This window comes from Akebia trifoliata, chromosome 3 (genome assembly GCF_017979445.1).
Source record: "Akebia trifoliata isolate Shusen 1 chromosome 3, ASM1797944v1, whole genome shotgun sequence".
NCBI classification, from domain to species: domain Eukaryota; kingdom Viridiplantae; phylum Streptophyta; class Magnoliopsida; order Ranunculales; family Lardizabalaceae; genus Akebia; species Akebia trifoliata.
The window spans coordinates 1519159-1538698 of record NC_141377.1 but is presented as its reverse complement, the minus strand read 5'-3'; the positions used below and the strand labels follow the sequence as shown (position 1 = coordinate 1538698).

Here is a 19540-nt window from a genome sequence, read left to right as displayed (position 1 = left end):
TGTATTTGATTTTATGACAAAACCACATACTTTTTCCCCAGAAAAATGTTATTTTGGTACCTTCTAGTTGTTAACCTCCAGGGTAAACTATTTTTGACTTATTCCACCTCTTTTCAATCCATCATCTACAATTGTAATGTGGAAAATCCTTAATTTTTATACCCAAACATCTATCCTCCTCCCAAATTCTTATTTTATCCATATAGATTTTAAATTTGGAAGAGATAGATACTGAGGCTATGTTTAGCCTGAGAGAAGAGGATAGGAGAAACTCACTAAGAGAAGAAAAGACAAGGGAAGAGAAGAGAAAAGAAACTCAATTTCTCCCCATCATGTTTGGATTGACATGAGAGAACTTGGAACAACTTTGAAAATTTAAAATATCTTAAAAGAGATTTAGGACAGAGTTGAAATTATAAAATATTTTAAAAGGGTTTATTTCTATTTATCTCCTCTTTATATCTATTTTTGGAGTGAAAGAAAACTCACATTTTTTTTTCTCTCCTCTTATCTCCAATTATTTTATCTTCTCTCCTCACTCAACAATCTAAACAAGAGAAAGGAGAGAAACTCATTTATTTTCTCTTCTATTATCTCCATTTCTCTCACTCCAAACACAACGTTAAGATTAACTAGAAAGATAAAAAACCCTTCATCTTCAAGTTGTTAACCTCTAGACTGAATAATTTTTAACATATTTAATCTCATATTCAATGTCTTATAGAAACCCACAACTTTTTTTACCTCAAATTTGATTGATCTTTTCAAAAATGTATATTTTGCTCTTGAGGTTTGAATTTGAAGATGATAGAACCTTAAAGCTTGAAGAAGAAGATTAAAAAACTTGATCCCAAAGTTAAAGATAACTGGTTTTGAAGAGAAAATCAACCTGAGGTTAATGATGAGGGCATTCAGGTTATTTACATAAGTTTCTTAGATAAGACCTAACTCAAAGTGGGCATATCAATAATTTGAAAATACAGGGGTATTTCTAATAATATAAGATGTGGAGGGGCATGTCTAAACCATCCTTAAAAATATGAGTATTTTAAAAATACCATCTGTAAAATTAGTGATATTAGGTTCACCCCCTTCAACGTTTCTTTTCCTTGATGATTTAACAGTGACATTTTTTCTCAAATTTGATCCAGTAATTCAAGTATAAATATTTTTTTTTTCTCAAGATTTGATCGTTAAATCATCAAGTAAACACAAACCTTGACTTACGGTTAAGGGGTAAGCCTAATCTTGCATTTTGTAAGGGGATAAATCTAATATCACCAATTTTACAGGGGGTGGTGTTTATAAAATATCCAAAAAAATATTGGGGTTTTGTTTGAGTAAATTTGCTCTACCAGCTAAAGGACGCATTCGTGTGTTATAAGCATTTGTAAGAAAGGGAGGAAGAAGAGAGCAAAAGTGCAGAGCAGATGGAGAACAGAAACGTAGTCGTCTGCGACAATGGCACTGGGGTAATTTTACTTATTCCCTATTTTTATTTATTTATTTATTTTTTAAATTATCGTCAAATTGATCTCTTAAAACAATCATAAATCGTCGAAGATTAGATCGTAAAATGTTTCATACTCTTTTAACTTAGATTTCTTGCCATTTCTTTACTGATTTTTGTTTCAATTCTACCATAACAAATGAATTTAGTGTTTTGAGTTGTGATCTTGGTTTCAATTCTACAATAAAGAATGAATTTAGTGTTTGGAGTTGTGATTTTGGTTAGTTTAACCGAAGTAACTGTACAGATTAGCTATGATTGAATGAAGTTTTCGATCCATCCATTCATACATGCACACATATACATACATACATACATACATACATGCATGCACAATGTGTATGATGGGATTTGTGGGTGTCAAACGATTTTCAGAAATAAGGAATTTGGGAGATCTCTGTACTTAAGTTGCTAGGTTTCTGCATTTGATTTGATTATAGATTATAATTTCAGATTCTAACACATACATGATACATAAACACATGCACACATATACATCAGTACATAAATTCAAGTGTTTTTTTTTTATTTTTTCGAGGAGTAGAATTTTATTAAGAGGAGGCTGAGGAGACCGAAAAAATAAACAGAAAAGAGAGGATAACTCACATACCCACCAATCATGCCTGCAATTACATTGAAATCCTACAAACCCAATCCCATCGACCCATATTATCTTTGAAAAAAACCCCCTAAACTCCTTCAAGAAGTGTGAAACATAGGTGGATGAAGAATTCGTTCAAGTTCTCCTTTTTTGAAATTATTTGTGTACTCTGTGCAGTATGTCAAATGTGGGTTTGCTGGGGAGAATTTCCCAACCTCTGTATTCCCTTGTGTGGTGGGTCGTCCCATGCTACGGTATGAAGAATCACTTATGGAACAAGAGTTGAAGGTGAGACACTTTGACAACTTTAATTGCATTTTGGAAAGAAAGCAATGTGTTTAAGTTAAACAACTTAGATTTAGTGCCCCTAGAGTTTGATTTCATATTGTTTAAATGGGTGTTTTTTTTTTTTGGGTTTATTTAGGACATTGTTGTTGGCGAAGCTTGTGCTGACCTGCGGCATCAATTGGATATATCTTATCCTGTTAAAAATGGTATCGTGCAGAACTGGGATGAAATGGGTCATGTGTGGGATCACGCATTTTTCAACGAGTTAAAAGTAAAATTTCAGGGTTTATGATTCCTTATGCAAATTACACATGTTAGGGATTAAGTCCTGTTGGGAAACAATTTTACCATAACAGAACCTACTGATTTTTCAATTTTCCTTCTAACAGGTAGACCCTTCAGAATGTAAGATTTTACTCACAGACCCACCTCTTAATCCCTCAAAGAATCGTGAAAAAATGGTGGGCTTTTTGTTGGGTTTCCACTACAAAGTTAAATTAGATTTTAAACTATGAATGCTTTTCTTATAATTAGTTGCAATTAATCCTGACAGCCTGCCGTTGACATTACAGGTAGAGACCATGTTTGAGAAGTACAATTTTAATGGTGTATTCATTCAGATCCAAGCTGTTTTGACGTTGTATGCTCAAGGTGCTTAATTGTATTATATAAGCTTGAGACTTCCAACATGTCGTTTCTCACTATTTTGACATGAATGTTTTTCTACAATAATTTTAGAGAGCTTCTATTGCCACACCAACTTTTGCTAACGCCTTGCCACACCAACTTTTGCTAACGCCTTGACAATGTTCAACATTAATTTTTATTCTTTGTTTGCAGATATTGTTCTTGTATAGTTATCGAAAAAAAATAGTATTGTTCTGGTATGGTGGTCAAATTTCTTGCTTTAACACTTACTTGAATTCTTTACAGGCTTGCTTACTGGTCTAGTTATCGACTCTGGTGATGGTGTTACTCACGTGGTAAGATGCTTTCTAACTCTCAACTCCGGTTCTGAGAAAAACTAAGTATGTTTTCTCATGGTTGTCTTGCTTTGAAAGGGAGTTATCTTTTCACCTCACTTCTTAGCTAGGTTGGTTTTGCAACTTCGGATCCACGTTTATTGTTGGCCTAGTATTTCAAAACCAAATGAGGGATAAGTCCTTACTTACCTCTCTTTATATGCATATCATATACACATACATAAATAAACACAAACACGTGCGTGGAGGGGGGGGGGGGGGAGGCGGACATATTAGCATACTTCTGCAAAACCCAAGCTTCCGAGGTTTTTTTTTTTCCCCAATTGGTTAAGTGTGAAGTAGGGGTTTTGATCCCGGGAAGTTATATTGACGCGTCACAACTTCTAAGGGCGGGCCAAAGTGAATAAAAAAAACTTTAAATTTTTTCATTTTAACATGGAGTGCCCAAAATAATTTTAAAATTTTTTGAAGTGCCCCTAAAAATATGAGGGCCGTTAGAGTTTCTTGGAGTGTCAATAAAATTTCCATTTGATCCCAGGTCCAAGGCTTTATACCACCATAGACTTTATGACCTCACCAAGGTGAAACCTCCAAAAAGTGGGATTTTTGTATCCCTCGTTCCACGTGGATGGTTCTACATCTCACAACTTCAAGATGAAGTTAAATGGCGAAACAAAGTTTGTGTTGCCTACCTCAAGACTTGGGATGAGGCATAGATGATGATGCAAAGGAAAAAAAATATACTAGCATTGTCACTAGGCTTGATTTAAGTAGCAGCTGTCACTGTAGTTACTAATATTGCCTATATGTCTTTCCATCTAGGTTCCAGTGGTTGATGGGTACTCATTTCCACATCTTACAAAGCGAATGAACGTAGCTGGCAGGCACATAACATCATATCTTGTAGATTTGCTCATGCGAAGAGGGTAAGACTTGTAAGAGCCTACCCACTATAGGAAGTTTCACTAAGCTTGGTCACTCAAAGGTTCTCTCTGTCTTAAATGGAAAACCTATCTTTGTGTTTTGAAGGTATGCAATGAACAGGACTGCAGATTTCGAGACTGTTAGGGAAATCAAAGAGAAACTGTGCTATATTAGGTTTTCAAATCTTCTTGTTTAAGTTGAATTTTTCCGAACTTCTCATATTTTCATCGAATAATGGGATATATTTATTTTGCAGTTATGATTATAAACGAGAATACCAATTAGGACTGGAGACCACAATTCTTGTTAAGAATTATACTGTAAGTAAATGTTCTTTATTTGTTGTCATAGCCATTGGTGTGAGTGTCATAATCATCATCGAAGACTGGGTTCAGCTAAATGAATCACTTTCCTTCATTGGCGTGAACATAATAAATAATTTATTTCTTGAATTTCGGGAAATGTTGCCTTATACCATGACCAATATTTAGACTGGGTATGTACTATGTAGTGTGATTTGTTCAAACGACAAACCTAGTTAACTTTGAAAGTCCAATAGATTCAGAGGCGGTGGTGTCATTGCAAGTGCAAATTAATAAAAACAAAATAATATATGTCGCTCCAATGACTTGACTGGCTGTCTGTTGAGTGTATATTTTGCTCCATTCTCGGGTGAGTCATACCCTAGTTAAGTTCCATGACCCCCTTATATCCATAGTTGTAACCTTCTCCAACAGATTGGTCTTTTGGAGTAGTTGGTTTGTGAAGATTTTAGAATGAAATAATCAGCTCTCCTTTTTTCTTATTGAATAAAGAGAAATGTACAAGTTAAATAGGCTATTTGGAACAGCTCCAAATCCCTAAAAAATAGGAACAGAAAAACAACTATTTAAAGGAGAGAATATCTCCTTTATTTTAGGAAACAAACTCTGCTAATATTCTGGAAATAACAACCAGAATATTTCTTATTTGAAAAATAAAAACAAATAAACCTAACTAACTTTGACTTCAATAATCTGCACTCCCCCTCAAGCTAGGTTGTAAATATTAATCATACCCAGCTTGTTACTCAATTCTTCAAAGTTAGTCCTAGGCAAAGCCTTAGTGAGAATATCTGCGATCTGAAGCCGTGTAGGAGTATAAACTGTCTGCACAATTTCATTCTCAATCTTCTCAGAAATAAAATGTCGATCCAGTTCAACATGTTTAGTTCTATCATGATGGACTGGATTTTTTGCAATACTTATAGCAGCTAGATTATCACACAACATCTTGATTGGTCTCTTCAAAGTTACTCCTAGTTCACATAGCAATCTTCTTATCCACATTCCTTCACAAATTCCAAGAGCAAGTGCCCTGACCTCTGCTTCAGCACTACTCCTTGAGACAACAGATTGCTTCTTGCTTCTCCATGTTACTAGATTTCCCCAAACATAGGTACAATATCCCGAGGTCGATCTTCTATCTGAAATGTCACCTGCCCAATCTGCATCTGTGTATACTTCAACTTCTCTATTATCACTTTTCCTATACAGAATACCTCTTCCAGGAGTCATTTTAAGATACCTAAGAATTCGGTAAACAGCCTCCATATGCATTTCAGTTGGACTATTCATAAATTGACTCACAACACTCACAGAAAAACCTATATCAGGTCGAGTGTGCGAGAGATAAATGAGTCGCCCTACCAGTCTTTGATATCTCCCTTTATCCACTGGTGTACCATCCTTGTCCAAACCAATTTTCTTGGTTGAATCCATTGGTGTAGCTGCAGGTTGACATCCGAGCATTCCCGTTTCCTTTAATAAGTCTAGTACATATTTGCGTTGAGAAACAAATATACCTTGTCTGGATCTTGCTACTTCCATGCCAAGGAAGTACTTGAGATATCCCAAGTCTTTGATTTCAAATTCTTGAGCCAATGTTTTCTTCAATCTTAAAAGCTCATCTTCATAATCACCTGTCAAGATTATATCATCAACATATACAATTAACAATGCTATCTTCATTTCTGGAGAGAATTTAACAAACAAAGTATGATCAGCTTGACATTGTGCGTATCCACTTTTGACTACTGATTTCGTAAACCTATCAAACCATGCACGTGGGGATTGTTTAAGCCCATATAGTGATTTCTGAAGTCTACATACTTTGTTGTAGTTTGAAGAATTTTCAAGTCCAGGAGGTATCTCCATATATACCTCTTCTTCAAGATCACCGTTTAGAAATGCATTTTTCACGTCTAACTGATGTAAAACCCAATCTTGATTTGCTGCAAGAGAAAGAAGAACCCTGATTGTATTAAGTTTTGCAACTGGAGCAAACGTTTCTTGATAGTCAATTCCATAAGACTGAGTGAAACCCTTTGCTACCAAGCGAGCTTTGAACCTCTCGATACTACCATCTGCCTTGTGCTTGACTGTGAACACCCATTTACAACCGACGGCCCTTTTTCCGGGTGGAAGATCAACAATGTCCCATGTACCATTCTTCATCAAAGCACTAACTTCTTCATTAACTGCTATCTTCCACTTAGGATCTTTTAAAGCCTCTTGTATAGAGTTAGGAACCTGTACACTATCAAGAGTCGACACAAATGCCTTGTAGGATGATGATAAGGCATTATATGACACAAAATTGCATATGGGATGAGCTGTACAAGTCCGAACATCCTTTCTTAGTGCAATCGATTTATCCAAATCATCAGGAATACAAGCAAAATCAATATTTTCATGGTTAGATTTTTCCATACCTGAATGAATTTGAGCAGGTTCTGGATCTAGTTCAGATTCTTGGTCATGAGCGATAGATGTTATGGATTCTATCTCATTTTCAGGTTTCTTTCTTCTAGTATAGACACGAAGCTGATTATTGTTAGTAGCTTGTGTTTGTTCTGCTGAAACTGGTTCGACTGGTACTATTTTGGCTGGATTTTGAGTATGAATAACAGCTTGTGTGTCTTGGACAATGGCTGGTTGTGACAAAATAGGCAAAGATGAAATGGATGGATTGATATCAGCTTGTGGATTAAATTCTAGACCAGAAACATTTTCCCAGAATTGAAATTCTCTCATATTCTCCCCCTGAATTTCAGATTTAGGATAATAGGATTGATGTTCAAAAAATGTAACATCCATAGAGTTATAGACCTTTTTTGTGATAGAAGAATAACATTTATATCCTTTTTGATGTGAAGAATATCCCAAAAAAATGCACTTAATAGATTTTGGATCTAATTTAGTGCGATGTTGTTGATGAATATGAACAAACACGGTGCAACCAAATATTTTAGGATCAAGGGATGAGAGAATTTTAGTAGAAGGATAGGATTGGAGAAGTGTTTGACAAGGAGTTTGGAATTTGAGAACTCTAGATGGCATCCTATTGATTAGATAAGCAGCTGTAAGGACTGCTTCCCCCCAAAAGAATTTAGGAACATAGGAAGAAAACATGATAGATCTAGCAACTTCGAGCAAATGTCTATTTTTCCGCTCAGCTACCCCGTTTTGTTGAGGAGTGTCAACACAAGAACTCAGATGAATAATTTCTTGATTTACAAGATAATTTCCAAGAACAGATTGAAAGTATTCTTTGGCATTATCTGTCTTTAAAACTTGGATTTTTGTTTGAAATTGAGTTTGTATCATCACATTAAAATTCTGAAAATTTTGACACACTTCAGATTTTTCTTTCATAAGAAAGACCCATGTTAACTTGGTATGGTCATCAATGAATGATACAAACCATCTCTTTCCCGTTATATTTCTTACTTTTGAAGGTCCCCACACATCACTGTGAATCATGGAAAATGAATGAGATGGGTTATATAAAATACTGGGATAACTACTACGAGTATGTTTAGAGAGTTGACAGATTTCACAATAGAAATGGGATGAATTTTTATTGATGAAAAGAGAAGGAAATAATTTTTCCAAATACATGAAATTTGGATGTCCTAAACGATAGTGCCATAACATTACTTCACTATCCTTATTGATGCATAAACTAAGATCAGAATGACTAACAAAAGAAACACAACTAGCATTTTTAGCTTGTCTTATTAGAGAATTCTCGCCTTTGAGGAGATAGAGTCCAGAACACAAATCAGCACTGCCAATCCTCTTCCCCGAATCCAGTTCCTGAAATTCACAAAAGTTTGAGAAAAATTTAGCCACACAATTATGATCAGCTGTAAACTTTCTAATTGAAAGAAGATTACAATCAAGGTTAGGAACATGCAAAACAGAGTTTAGAATCAGATCCTTTGTAATCTTTATGGAACCAATGCCTTCAACTTTGGAGTGGGATCCATCTGCTATCTTAACAGTATAATTATTATTACACCGATTATACTCAGAAAATAGAGTTGCATCTCCAGACATGTGATCAGATGCTCCTGAGTCCAGTATCCATGGTTTTGCACATTTTTTAGTGGCTGCAAAAACAGTGGAAATTTTACCTTTTAGGGCTAACATTCCCATACCAGAAGAAGGACTAGCTTGTGGCAGTGAAGTTTGATTAAAGAGTTTCTGAAGGGCTTCCAACTGCTCCTTAGAGAAAGGACTTGATTCAGGCACATTTGGATGATTTTCCATAGTTGTAGCAGCATTTCCACGACTCTCTCTAGGCTTCCAATCTGCTGGTTTTCCATGAAGTTTCCAGCAGGTGTCACGGACATGTCCAGGTTTGCGGCAATGGTCACACCAAGATCGTCCTCTTCTTGGTCGGCTATCTTGAGTATTGCTGGAAAAGTCTCTTGCAGCTAGTGCTGATCCTTCAACCGTGGAGGCAGAAGTTTGTGGTCCCATCATTAATTTTTTTCTGCTTTCTTCTCTACGAACCTCAGAAAAAGCCTCTCTAATACTCGGTAGTGGTTTTGTGCTCATTATTCTCCCTCTAACTTCATCAAGATTTTTATTGAGACCTAATAAAAATTTGAAAGTTCTTTTCTGTTCAACAATCTTCCTATAAATTGTTGTATCTTCAGAACACTTCCATGGATAAACGTCGAACATATCAAGCTGCTGCCAATGGCGCGTGAGAGAGTTGAAGTAGTGAGTGACTGAAAGATCTCCCTGACGCAGATCATGGAGGATGGCTTCGACTTCGAATAGTTCTGAAGTATTTTCAGAACTTGAATAGGTTTCTCTAACAGCATCCCAAATTTCTTTTGCTGTCCCATACAGAAGAAAATTTTCTCCTATATCGTTGTTCATTGAGTTAATAAGCCAGGACATCACCATGTTATTTTCAGTCTTCCAAGCCTTGTACTTTGAATCATTCTTTGCTGGAATAGAAACTTCACCTGTGAGATACTCATCTTTCCCTTTGCCACATATAAACATCATAACGGACTGAGACCATTGGAGGAAGTTATGTCCGTTGAACTTGTGGCTAGTGATGAGAGATGTGGTTTCAGATCCACCATGATTGACAGGTGCTGAAATTGTTTCAGGGTTGGAAGTAACTTCAGACCCTGAGTTTTGTCTTTCAGTGGCCATGCCGTATTTGGTCATTTGAAAGAGACTAAATGATATTAGAGGCGTGCTCTGATACCATGAAGATTTTAGAATGAAATAATCAGCTCTCCTTTTTTCTTATTGAATAAAGAGAAATGTACAAGTTAAATAGGCTATTTGGAACAGCTCCAAATCCCTAAAAAATAGGAACAGAAAAACAACTATTTAAAGGAGAGAATATCTCCTTTATTTTAGGAAACAAACTCTGCTAATATTCTGGAAATAACAACCAGAATATTTCTTATTTGAAAAATAAAAACAAATAAACCTAACTAACTTTGACTTCAATAATCTGCGTGGTATCAGAGTGCTAGGTTTGTATAGGTAACGGGTTTGATTCTTTCCATTCTTATGGGTGAGGGGGAGTGTTGAGTGTATATTTTCCTCTACTCTCAAGTGTTTCATACCCCAGTTTAGCCCCGTGACCCTCTTATATTCATAGTTCTAGTTCTTCCCCTCTCCAACAGATCGATCTTTTGGAGTAGTTGGTTGGTTAACACTTTCCACAAAAACTGAGTCTACTTGACTGTTCCGCATTTGTTGTCTTTGTGCATTTAACCAGATCAATATTCGGGCATCTTTGCTGTTTTCGCTTGTCCTTTGCGAGACTTCAGTTGCTGTCTTGGAGTTGATTATGTACCATTTTGGCAATTGTGAATAACAATTTACACCAAGATTTTTTTTTTCATTCCTTTTACCGTTAGCTAGCTTGACTTGAATAACAAAAATATCTAGGGAAAAAGAAAGATAATGTGGCTAGTGGCTTGGCTCTAGGAGTTCAAAATTCTGTTTTCCAATTGGAGGAAGCATTTTCCACAAAAGCAATATGCATTAATATTGCCTTCCCAACTTGAAATAATGCCAACACCTTGCTATTCTGTGAATCTCTTCAACCGTTGATGAGTATCTACCATGAGATAAGCACACAGTTCTGAAGTGTTACACTCCCCATGAGGGATGGGTGGATTTTTCCAGTGACAGGCAATAAATTTGATGCAAATTTTGTCCAAAATTACTAGAAGTCTTTTGGCTACCTGTGGCCACAAAATTTTGTTCTATCATCAATAAGAGGGGCACGGGCATCCTCTTTGGGGTTAAGGTGGTAAAAGAGGAAAAGAAAAAATTGTAGGGGTATTATTGGAAAAGGGGGAGAAGAGGATAGACAATAAATTTGTAGGGGTATTATTGAAAAAAAAAGAGAGAAGAAGAAGGTAATATTTAAAGTTGGAGGGTATTTTTGGAAAGGAAGAGAATAAGGAAGATAATAAAATTAAAAGTGAAGATAATAAAGTTAAAAGTTGTCCTCGAGATTTGTAGGGAGATTAAATCCCAACCCCTCTTTATGTGGGGGATAAAGAGATTGGGGTCCACCGTTGTGTTTTATTAAATAGATGATATGTAGTTCGTGAAAATGTTGCTATGCTATTTTGTGTTATTGGCATAGGTTATAACACTTTACACGTTTAAGTAATGCTCCGACCAACATGGAGTACATATTAATGTTCTAAATTTTTATTAACTGTCTTTATGTTGAACTGTTGTGCATTAAGAAGTTAAATTATTTTTATTTTTATTTTCCCTATTACTGAGAGTTAACTCGATCAGCTGCCAGATGGACGGGTTATTAAAGTTGGCACGGAAAGGTTCCAGGCCCCTGAGGCTCTTTTCACTCCAGTAAGTCGATTATTTTCCTCCAATTTTCTCGTTTATAATGAACATGGATTGCTTTTATGCGGCCTGCATCTTGATATTCTATTTCATTTCATTCATTAGTGAACCTTTTCTTTAACTTGAAGGAAGCATGATATATTTTGCAAATGCATGAAATATAGTGCCATTTATTTATCTTCGACATGTGCATATAATTCTAAATCACTTTGTATGGCTTTACTGGATGTCCTTGCACAATCACCTTGCATTTGTTGTCTTGGTCAACTGAGCTATTTAGAGGTATATAAACGAGTCTAAGAGTTTTGGTCATGTCAATACAGATACACAAGTCAATATGGCCAGATGTGGGGTTGCTTACATGTGGACGTGTTCTTCAAAATTCTGTCTAACTTTATTATAATGTTTTCAATCTTCTAATCAGTCCCAAAGATTGAAGAGAATCACATCAGACTTCATTTGCTCTCTCTCTCTCTCTCTCTAGATCAACTCAACTTCTCTTAAGACGATTGACTAAATACTTGTCTTTTATAGTTTCATCAATCCTTTCTTTAGGTCCACAATATGGGGTGTAGTTTTTAGATTCACACCTTTGGATTATATATCCAATGACTGTGTTCATTCATGTTTGATATTTGGAATGACACATTCCTTGAGTATCAAATATCCGACATTGTCAATCAAAGGTTCACACCCCCCCACCCACCCACCCACCCACACACACACACAAAAAAAAAAAAAAAAAAATTGTTGAATTAATTAACAATTTTTTCCTTTATGGTCAAGCTAAACAACATTTATAGCATACCATTGATGTGATTTGGATGGTTTAACTAGTGGGCCATCCACTAAATACATGTTTGATAATTAAAAAAAGAACTAGAGCGGTTTTACAACCTTAACTATCCTAAATTTTGGATGTTTATGATCGTTAATGATGGGTTAATAGGTATTCTACTTGGGGCTCACTGATGTTTAAGCTTTTACGCGTGGGTAGGGAGTTGAATATTTATAGTGCTTATGCTTGATAATATTCCACAAGACTGCATGAGAATAGTCCATGTACTACCAGGGGCGGAGCCAGTAAGGAGCTGGTGGGGGCAATTGCCCCCACAGAACTTTGAGACACCCCTATATTTTCAACTAATTACATGCCCCATTTGTCCTCACTTCCTCACCGCTCTCCCATTTGCCCCCACACCGTCACCTCCCTCCATTCAAGTTCTTCAACTATACAACTAATCATATCTTGCCCCCACTACAAGAAAATCCTGGCTCCGCCCGTGTACTACTGTCACATTTTAATTTTAATTATAAGATGGGTGCACCCCTCCTGGAGATTTCCTATGGTAAAAGCCTTCCTGATTTGATATGGTTTCCTTATTCTCTAGAAAAATCACCCACGGATTTATTTTCCTAATGCACATAGTAGATTGGAAAGTAAACTATATTAATACTTGTTATGGGTGTCTCCGCATTTTGGGTGTTTTGAAGTCACCGTGTCTGACACACATATCTTTGATAGTATCCTTGTCACATAGCTTAAAAGACACTTGATGTTGTCATGTGCAAACCACAAAGTTGCTAAGAACCTGTAGAATCACTTATGGAGATGGGTACATGGGTCACCATCTCATTATGAACCTTTCCCAATTAATCTGGGGCACTTTGTTGGGTGAAATCAAGTTTCTACAACAGAATGAAGAACTAATGTAAGTGATACATTTACAAATTTGAACCGATCCACAAAAAAAAAGACATTTACAGATGAGAACCACAGTTTGGACCAAAGTTACAAAGCTAAAATTCTTAGAACTAAGACTGGTTTATCAACTATACGAGCAAGTTTGGCTATTTCTCTACAAATTCCTGGAAGAGTGAAGTATTCACCGACTGACTTGTAAACCATACTGACCAAGATGACTGCAAGCAAGGTGATTGTGGTTTAGATTCCTCTCACTCTCTCATGGTTACGTACATATATGTTTTTATGCATGGCTATCAGATATACTAAACACAAGGGTATAAGACACATTATAATGCCTGTTTCTTTTCTAATGTTGTGATAACGAAATTTCAAATAAGTGAAAATAGAGAAACTGCAGAGCAATTTGATCTCCTGGAAGGGAAGTTTGCTCAACATTTAACAACACTCAGTGAATGATAGTAGTTTCTTAACAGAGTTTAAGATAAAAACAATTTTGATATTATTGAGAAATTGCTGCACTGATAGGAATGGTATTTATCTTTTTTTTCCTATTCTAGAAATGTAAGTGTGTCAAGGTGTCAAAGATGTAAAAGGTGCTATCTTGGGTGCAGGAACTCATAGATGTTGAAGGTGATGGAATGGCAGATATGGTATTTCGCTGCATTCAAGAAATGGATATTGACAATCGGATGATGGTACCAAGATCGTTCTTTAAATATGATTCTAGCATTGCTTATGTCTACTTCCTGATTATGCTTTATTTTTCAGTTGCTGTAATAGGGACACAAACCATCTCTATTATTTTAAAGCTTGTGCTCTGAGTAAATTCAGGGGCCCTTTTTTCCATGCTATTTTTTTTGTCGTTCTTTCAGTCATTCTTAGCTTTATTTTCTTCAAAGTTCATGGTCATCCCCAACAAAGAAAGAGTTAGTGTATCATAACTGTGATGTGTTTTGTGGGTTTCCCCTGGATGACTGGATCTTTATTTTTTTTATGATTGGTATAATATTTTATTTGAAAAACAAAAAGGAGATGTAGGAGGTCCACTGGACCTACCTAATACCAATAGAAAGAAGGGAAAATAAAGAAGACATAAAATGGAAAGGAATTGAACTGCTGTTATTCAACCTAAAATGCTCCTCTCATGAGGTTGATACCAAAATCTATTCAATCTTGGAAAAAAAAAAAGATCTGGATTGTTTGAATATGTGAAAACTGTTAGAGTGTATATTTTCCTCAACTCTCAGGTGTGTCATACTCCAGTTAAGTCCTATGACCCGCTTATATTCATAGTTCTCCCCTCTCCAACAGGTCCATCTTTTGAAGTAGTTGGTTAATTAAACATGGTATTAGAGCACTAGGTTCGTATAGGTCACGGTTTCGATTCTTTCCACCCTTATGGGTGAGGGGGGAGTGTTGAGTGTATATTTTCCTCCACTCTTGGGTGTGTCATAACCCAGCTATGCCCCATGACCCTCTTGTATTCATAGTTCTCCCCCTCTCCAACAGATTGGTCTTTTAGAGTAGTTAGTTGGTTAACCAAAACATTTCCCCCAAGGGGGACCACAAAATTTGGACTCATGATCTCTCCAAAATTTCTCATGTTATTAGTTACTCTTAAAGGTGCTCTATCAATTTTGTGGTACATATTGATGGGCACACGCACATCTACTCTGTTGGAGAGGCGGTGCCCCACCAACCATGAACCACACTCCACACATTTATTCTGCTGTGGTTTTGTTTGTGTGGATTTCCTGTTGTATGCTTTTTTACTTTCTGATATGCTTTTCATTTGCAGCTCTACCAGCATATAGTTCTAAGTGGAGGAAGCACCATGTATCCTGGATTACCAAGCCGGTAATGTTCTAGGTTCTTCTTTGTGGCAAACTAATCCAATTACTTTACCTTCTTTTGAAGGTAAGGCACCGTTAATAACGAGGATAATGATGAATGGAAAAAACCTTACAGCATAGGGACGGTGCACACCTTTTGGGTGTCATTTGACTAAGGCGTACTCTTATGGAATCATGTTACATTTATTTTTTTCTTTACTTTTGTAACTTCATTACAAAATCATATTTATAATTTTAAAGTTGTCTCTGATATAACATTTAATTTCTGTTAAGGTCCTTAACTATATGTATGATTATTTTCTTTGGGCCCTAATCTCTTGAAGCCCTAGTTAATTATGCAACACCAAACAAACCCTACTTGCTGTTCTTATCTTATTTTTATCTTTCTTTTCTATTTCTACCTCTCTACGCTGAACCTACTCATTCACTTCTTCTAGTCTTAGGGTAGCACTATGCAGTTTTAGTTAGAGTGGTTCTTATGCTCTAAGTGTAAGTTTTTGTTTGAGGATTAGAACTTAGAAAGCTTGAAACTATGGATGTGGTAAATGTGGCATTGGTGTGTATCAGTGACTATCCTGACCAACGTCCTACTCTTGCGGCTGTTGTGAGTGCCATGCAGAGATTTGAGTTGCAGGAATTCAATCCTCATGCCTGGATGAGAATTGAAAGATTGTCAATACGAGGTAGGAACCTATCCAAAAAAAAAAAAAGAAAGAAAGAAAAGAAACTATGGATGTAGTACAGTTTTAGTTCTCGATTAAAATGTGTATGGAACCGAGATCTGGATAAGAAACTTTTTAACGTGAAATTCTGAATTGTCATAATTTTTTTTTTGGATGGATATAAGTATTTTATTAAGAAGAAACCAAGAAAAGATTTTATAAAGACCCTTCAGAGGTCAAGGAGACCTGCCAAGGCAACAGAACACTATTTCGTTATGCCTCAAGGCTTTGGCTAATTAAACGCCTTTGGGTATAGAAACATCGTTCACACTTATTGGAAAATCTGATATACATTGTTAATTTCAACATTTGCTTAAATTCTCAGCTCGACCCACAGTAGATTCTTCTTTTTTTGCTTCTGTTACCTAACCATTTTTAATTTCCCATATGCACTCATGTTGCTTCATGACCATACGGGAATCTTTGGGGTTTGAAGGATTTGTGAAATATGTTTCTGCTTACATGCTTCATGGATGACAAGAGACACCTTCATTTTGAAGTTGGCAAGGAAACAATATTGCTAATAGAAAGACAACATATTTGATTGGAAGTCCATTTCCAGATCAAACATTACTACTTGCAAGCACTCATGAAAATTAAAAGAGATAGACCCTATCATTCCATGTGGGAACATTTATTTGGAATAGTTACTCTTGTTGTTTTCTTCCAGACAGCAATTTTCTCACGTTGCTTAATTTGATGACTTGTGACAGTTTGGAGAAAGAAATTCTGGATCGTTATCTTGAAGTTGTCTTGAAGGGTAACAAAGATGGGTTAAAGGTAAAGCTCTAACTCTTGATATTTTTGATTTTGGTTCATTCTTCATTAATAATTTCTTAATAGCTTCTCGTAATTGAAGTTACTTACCACTAATATGCAATTCACTTGACCAAGATATTAGCCAAGTAAAATAAAAACACCCACAGCCTTAGACCAGAAGCACTGTTGTTAAATCGGTACAATAGTTTGTTAATTTTAATTATAAATTTGATTTTGAAAATATGCTAATTAGTTGATGTAATTAGTCAAATGGATAGTTTCTTTCAAATTCATTAAATCAAATAAAATGAAGACTAGCTCACTCATATTGCTTCAACTTTTGAGTGGTGGCCATACCAAAAACAGCATGAACCACTGATTTTGTGACGTTGGGCCAACAAGAAAACCTATTTGTACATCTTAAAGGTTGGTAAAATCCATTGAAGGTGCCACCTTGTTGAGGTGGTAATACCACAGATGGGATCAAAACCCCCCCGCCTTTCAAGCTTAACCTATAGAAAAAAAAAATGTTTGGTAAAATCTCTCTCTAGTTCACAAGCTTTCTATTGCTCCATGTATGGCACTTGAATACTTGATAGACCTATCTCAATTCTCTACTCATTCACCATACAGATCTTTTCTGTTGCCTTGCGATGAAATTTTATTCTTATTATACTCAACTCTCTGTAAGAACAGAAACTGCGATTGCGGATTGAAGATCCCCCACGAAGAAAGCATATGGTGTACCTTGGTGGTGCAGTTCTCGCGAGTATTATGAAGGTATGTCCCTCTCTCTCTCTCTCTCTCTCTCACACACACACACAAAAACACAAACGCCAAAAAAAAAAAACTTAGAAGCGTCCATCCTGCTTCAAAATTTTGGTAGAACCCTCTCCATTAGGTTGCACGTGGTGTCTCAAGGAGGTATCCCAAATATTAACAAAAAAGTAGGAGCGAGAAATAAATATAAAAAGCGACGTGTCATATTATGATTCTTCCAAAATTTTGAAGCGGCCTGGCCGCTTCAAAGACTCCACACACACACACACACACATGTACATACGCACAGAGACAGACAAAAGTGCAATGGTGAATCTATAAAACATGTTTCCTATCGTTTTCTCTAAATTTTTGTTAGTCTTAGGTTAAACTTGCCACCATTTGCCTTATTCCCGGTACAGAGCTGATTTTTGTGGCTTTTAACTATATGCAGGATGCACCAGAGTTCTGGATTAGCAGACAGGACTATCTGGAAGAGGGAGTTGATTGTTTAAGAAAATGTGGCCAAGCTTAATTTTCCCTGAATTGTTTCCCCCTCGGTGGTTCTTTGAGTTAACACCGAGAATCTGAAATTTATTGGAAAAAAAGGTGCAGTGTTCTGGAAAATGTGTACTCAAGGGGTGCTCGAGGAGCTAGGAAGGTTACCAAAATTGGCCACAAACGTATTCTTGTTATAAAGTCTGTATGATTTAAATTACTGTACCACCAATTAGAATTTAGAACAAGTTTGTCAGGGTGATTTCTATCTGTCAACCTAAATCGCAAGGGCAGAAGGGTAATTTCATTGATACAAATAATTGGAATTGTTTTGTATATATTATATTTAGACAAAGCATTTATCAGAGATAACTTTCATTTCTGAAAATGTTACCTAATCTTACTGAAAATTCTAAATGAAAACTAAGAAATGACATCTCCCTCCAGAGTAGAAAGAGTACAAAGAACCACTTGAGTCATGCTGGAGTGACCTCAAAATTGTGCCTCATATGGCACATCCTGACGTGAAAGTGTGTAAGAACCATATTACTTTTTGACTTGTATTCCGTTGGAAAAGAATCTATGGTTCTTACACACTTTCACGTTAGGATGTGAGATATGAGGTACAACCTAGAGGTCACTTCAGCATTATTCTTCCAAGTTAATTGAAATTTGGTTCTTCAAGCCATGGTTTGAAAGTATCACTATGTTTTATGTTCATGAATGTCTGTACAAGCCTGATGATGAGTAGCTTCGTACCAGGCTTGCCTGAGGGTAGTATTGTACATGTGTAATTGGGCCTGATTGTTGGGCTTTTATTATGGATTCGGGCCTCCATAAAGCCATTGTGGTTCGTCTCGAAAGTTGATTTTTCCTTCTAGAGACGGGGAAAGACAATCAATTTTTAAGGAGGGGTGTCAACTGAGAGTCGAGATTTCAAACAAGCCCAACCTTCATCAAGCACACGACAAGCATTTAACCAAGCAAGCGTGCTAATGTGTCCTGAGCATACTAGTTGTCTTGTAACAAGTCCTTTGTACATTGACAGCCTTCGAAGTTGCCACAACGTTATTGTGTTGGAAAATGTTGACATGACATTAAAAATTCATATCGTTTCACACATTCCTGATGTGGATGTGTGCACTGAGCCATACATGCTTTTCATCGAGTTACAACGTGTTGAAAAGCATCTATGGTTATGTGTGCAGCTCACCTTAGAAATGTGTAGCATGATGTGAATTTTAATGTCACTGCAGCATGACTCATCTCAACAAGCATGACCGGGACACCACACATGCCCACTTAAAGGCCAACACATAATATGGACCTTGTTAATGTGAGTTTTCAAAATACACGCTACAGTGCAATAAATACACTTTGAAAATTTGATTTTGTATCGAAAATACCCTTAATTTTTTTTTTAATACCAAAATATGCTAAAATGCTTATTCCCAAGGTGTATTTTTTGTATTTTAACAGAACCCCAACATAAACTAACATATATCAACAAATACTAATGACTTGAAAATTCTCACTCGGTTGACATGGCAAGTGCACAGAATCGTAGGTCTTTTTTCTTGTGTATCCCGAAGAAAATAAATCTATGGTTCTGTGCTCTTGCCACGTCGACCAAGCGAAAAGTTTCGAGTCAGAAAATCACGGCTCATCAACAAATGTAAATATATTATTTAAATAAAAATTAAATTGGTTTTTAAACCATTTGACTCAGTCCGAGCAGGGACACCGAG

General features: G+C 36.2%; 1 protein-coding gene across 1 annotated transcript; it reads left to right on the top strand.

The window, feature by feature from the left end:
* Positions 1-1317: 1317 nt before the first annotated feature.
* ARP2 (actin related protein 2) lies at positions 1318-18164 on the top strand. Its single transcript, XM_086433152.1, has 15 exons — positions 1318-1472; positions 2289-2399; positions 2536-2670; positions 2789-2860; positions 2972-3050; positions 3333-3382; positions 4205-4308; positions 4412-4480; positions 4563-4626; positions 11431-11499; positions 13813-13896; positions 15000-15058; positions 16490-16556; positions 17232-17315; positions 17749-18164. The coding sequence occupies exons 1-15, from the start codon at positions 1431-1433 to the stop codon at positions 17827-17829; spliced, it is 1170 nt and encodes a 389-aa protein (XP_086289278.1). The 5' UTR covers positions 1318-1430; the 3' UTR covers positions 17830-18164.
* The last annotated feature ends 1376 nt before the right edge of the window (positions 18165-19540 follow it).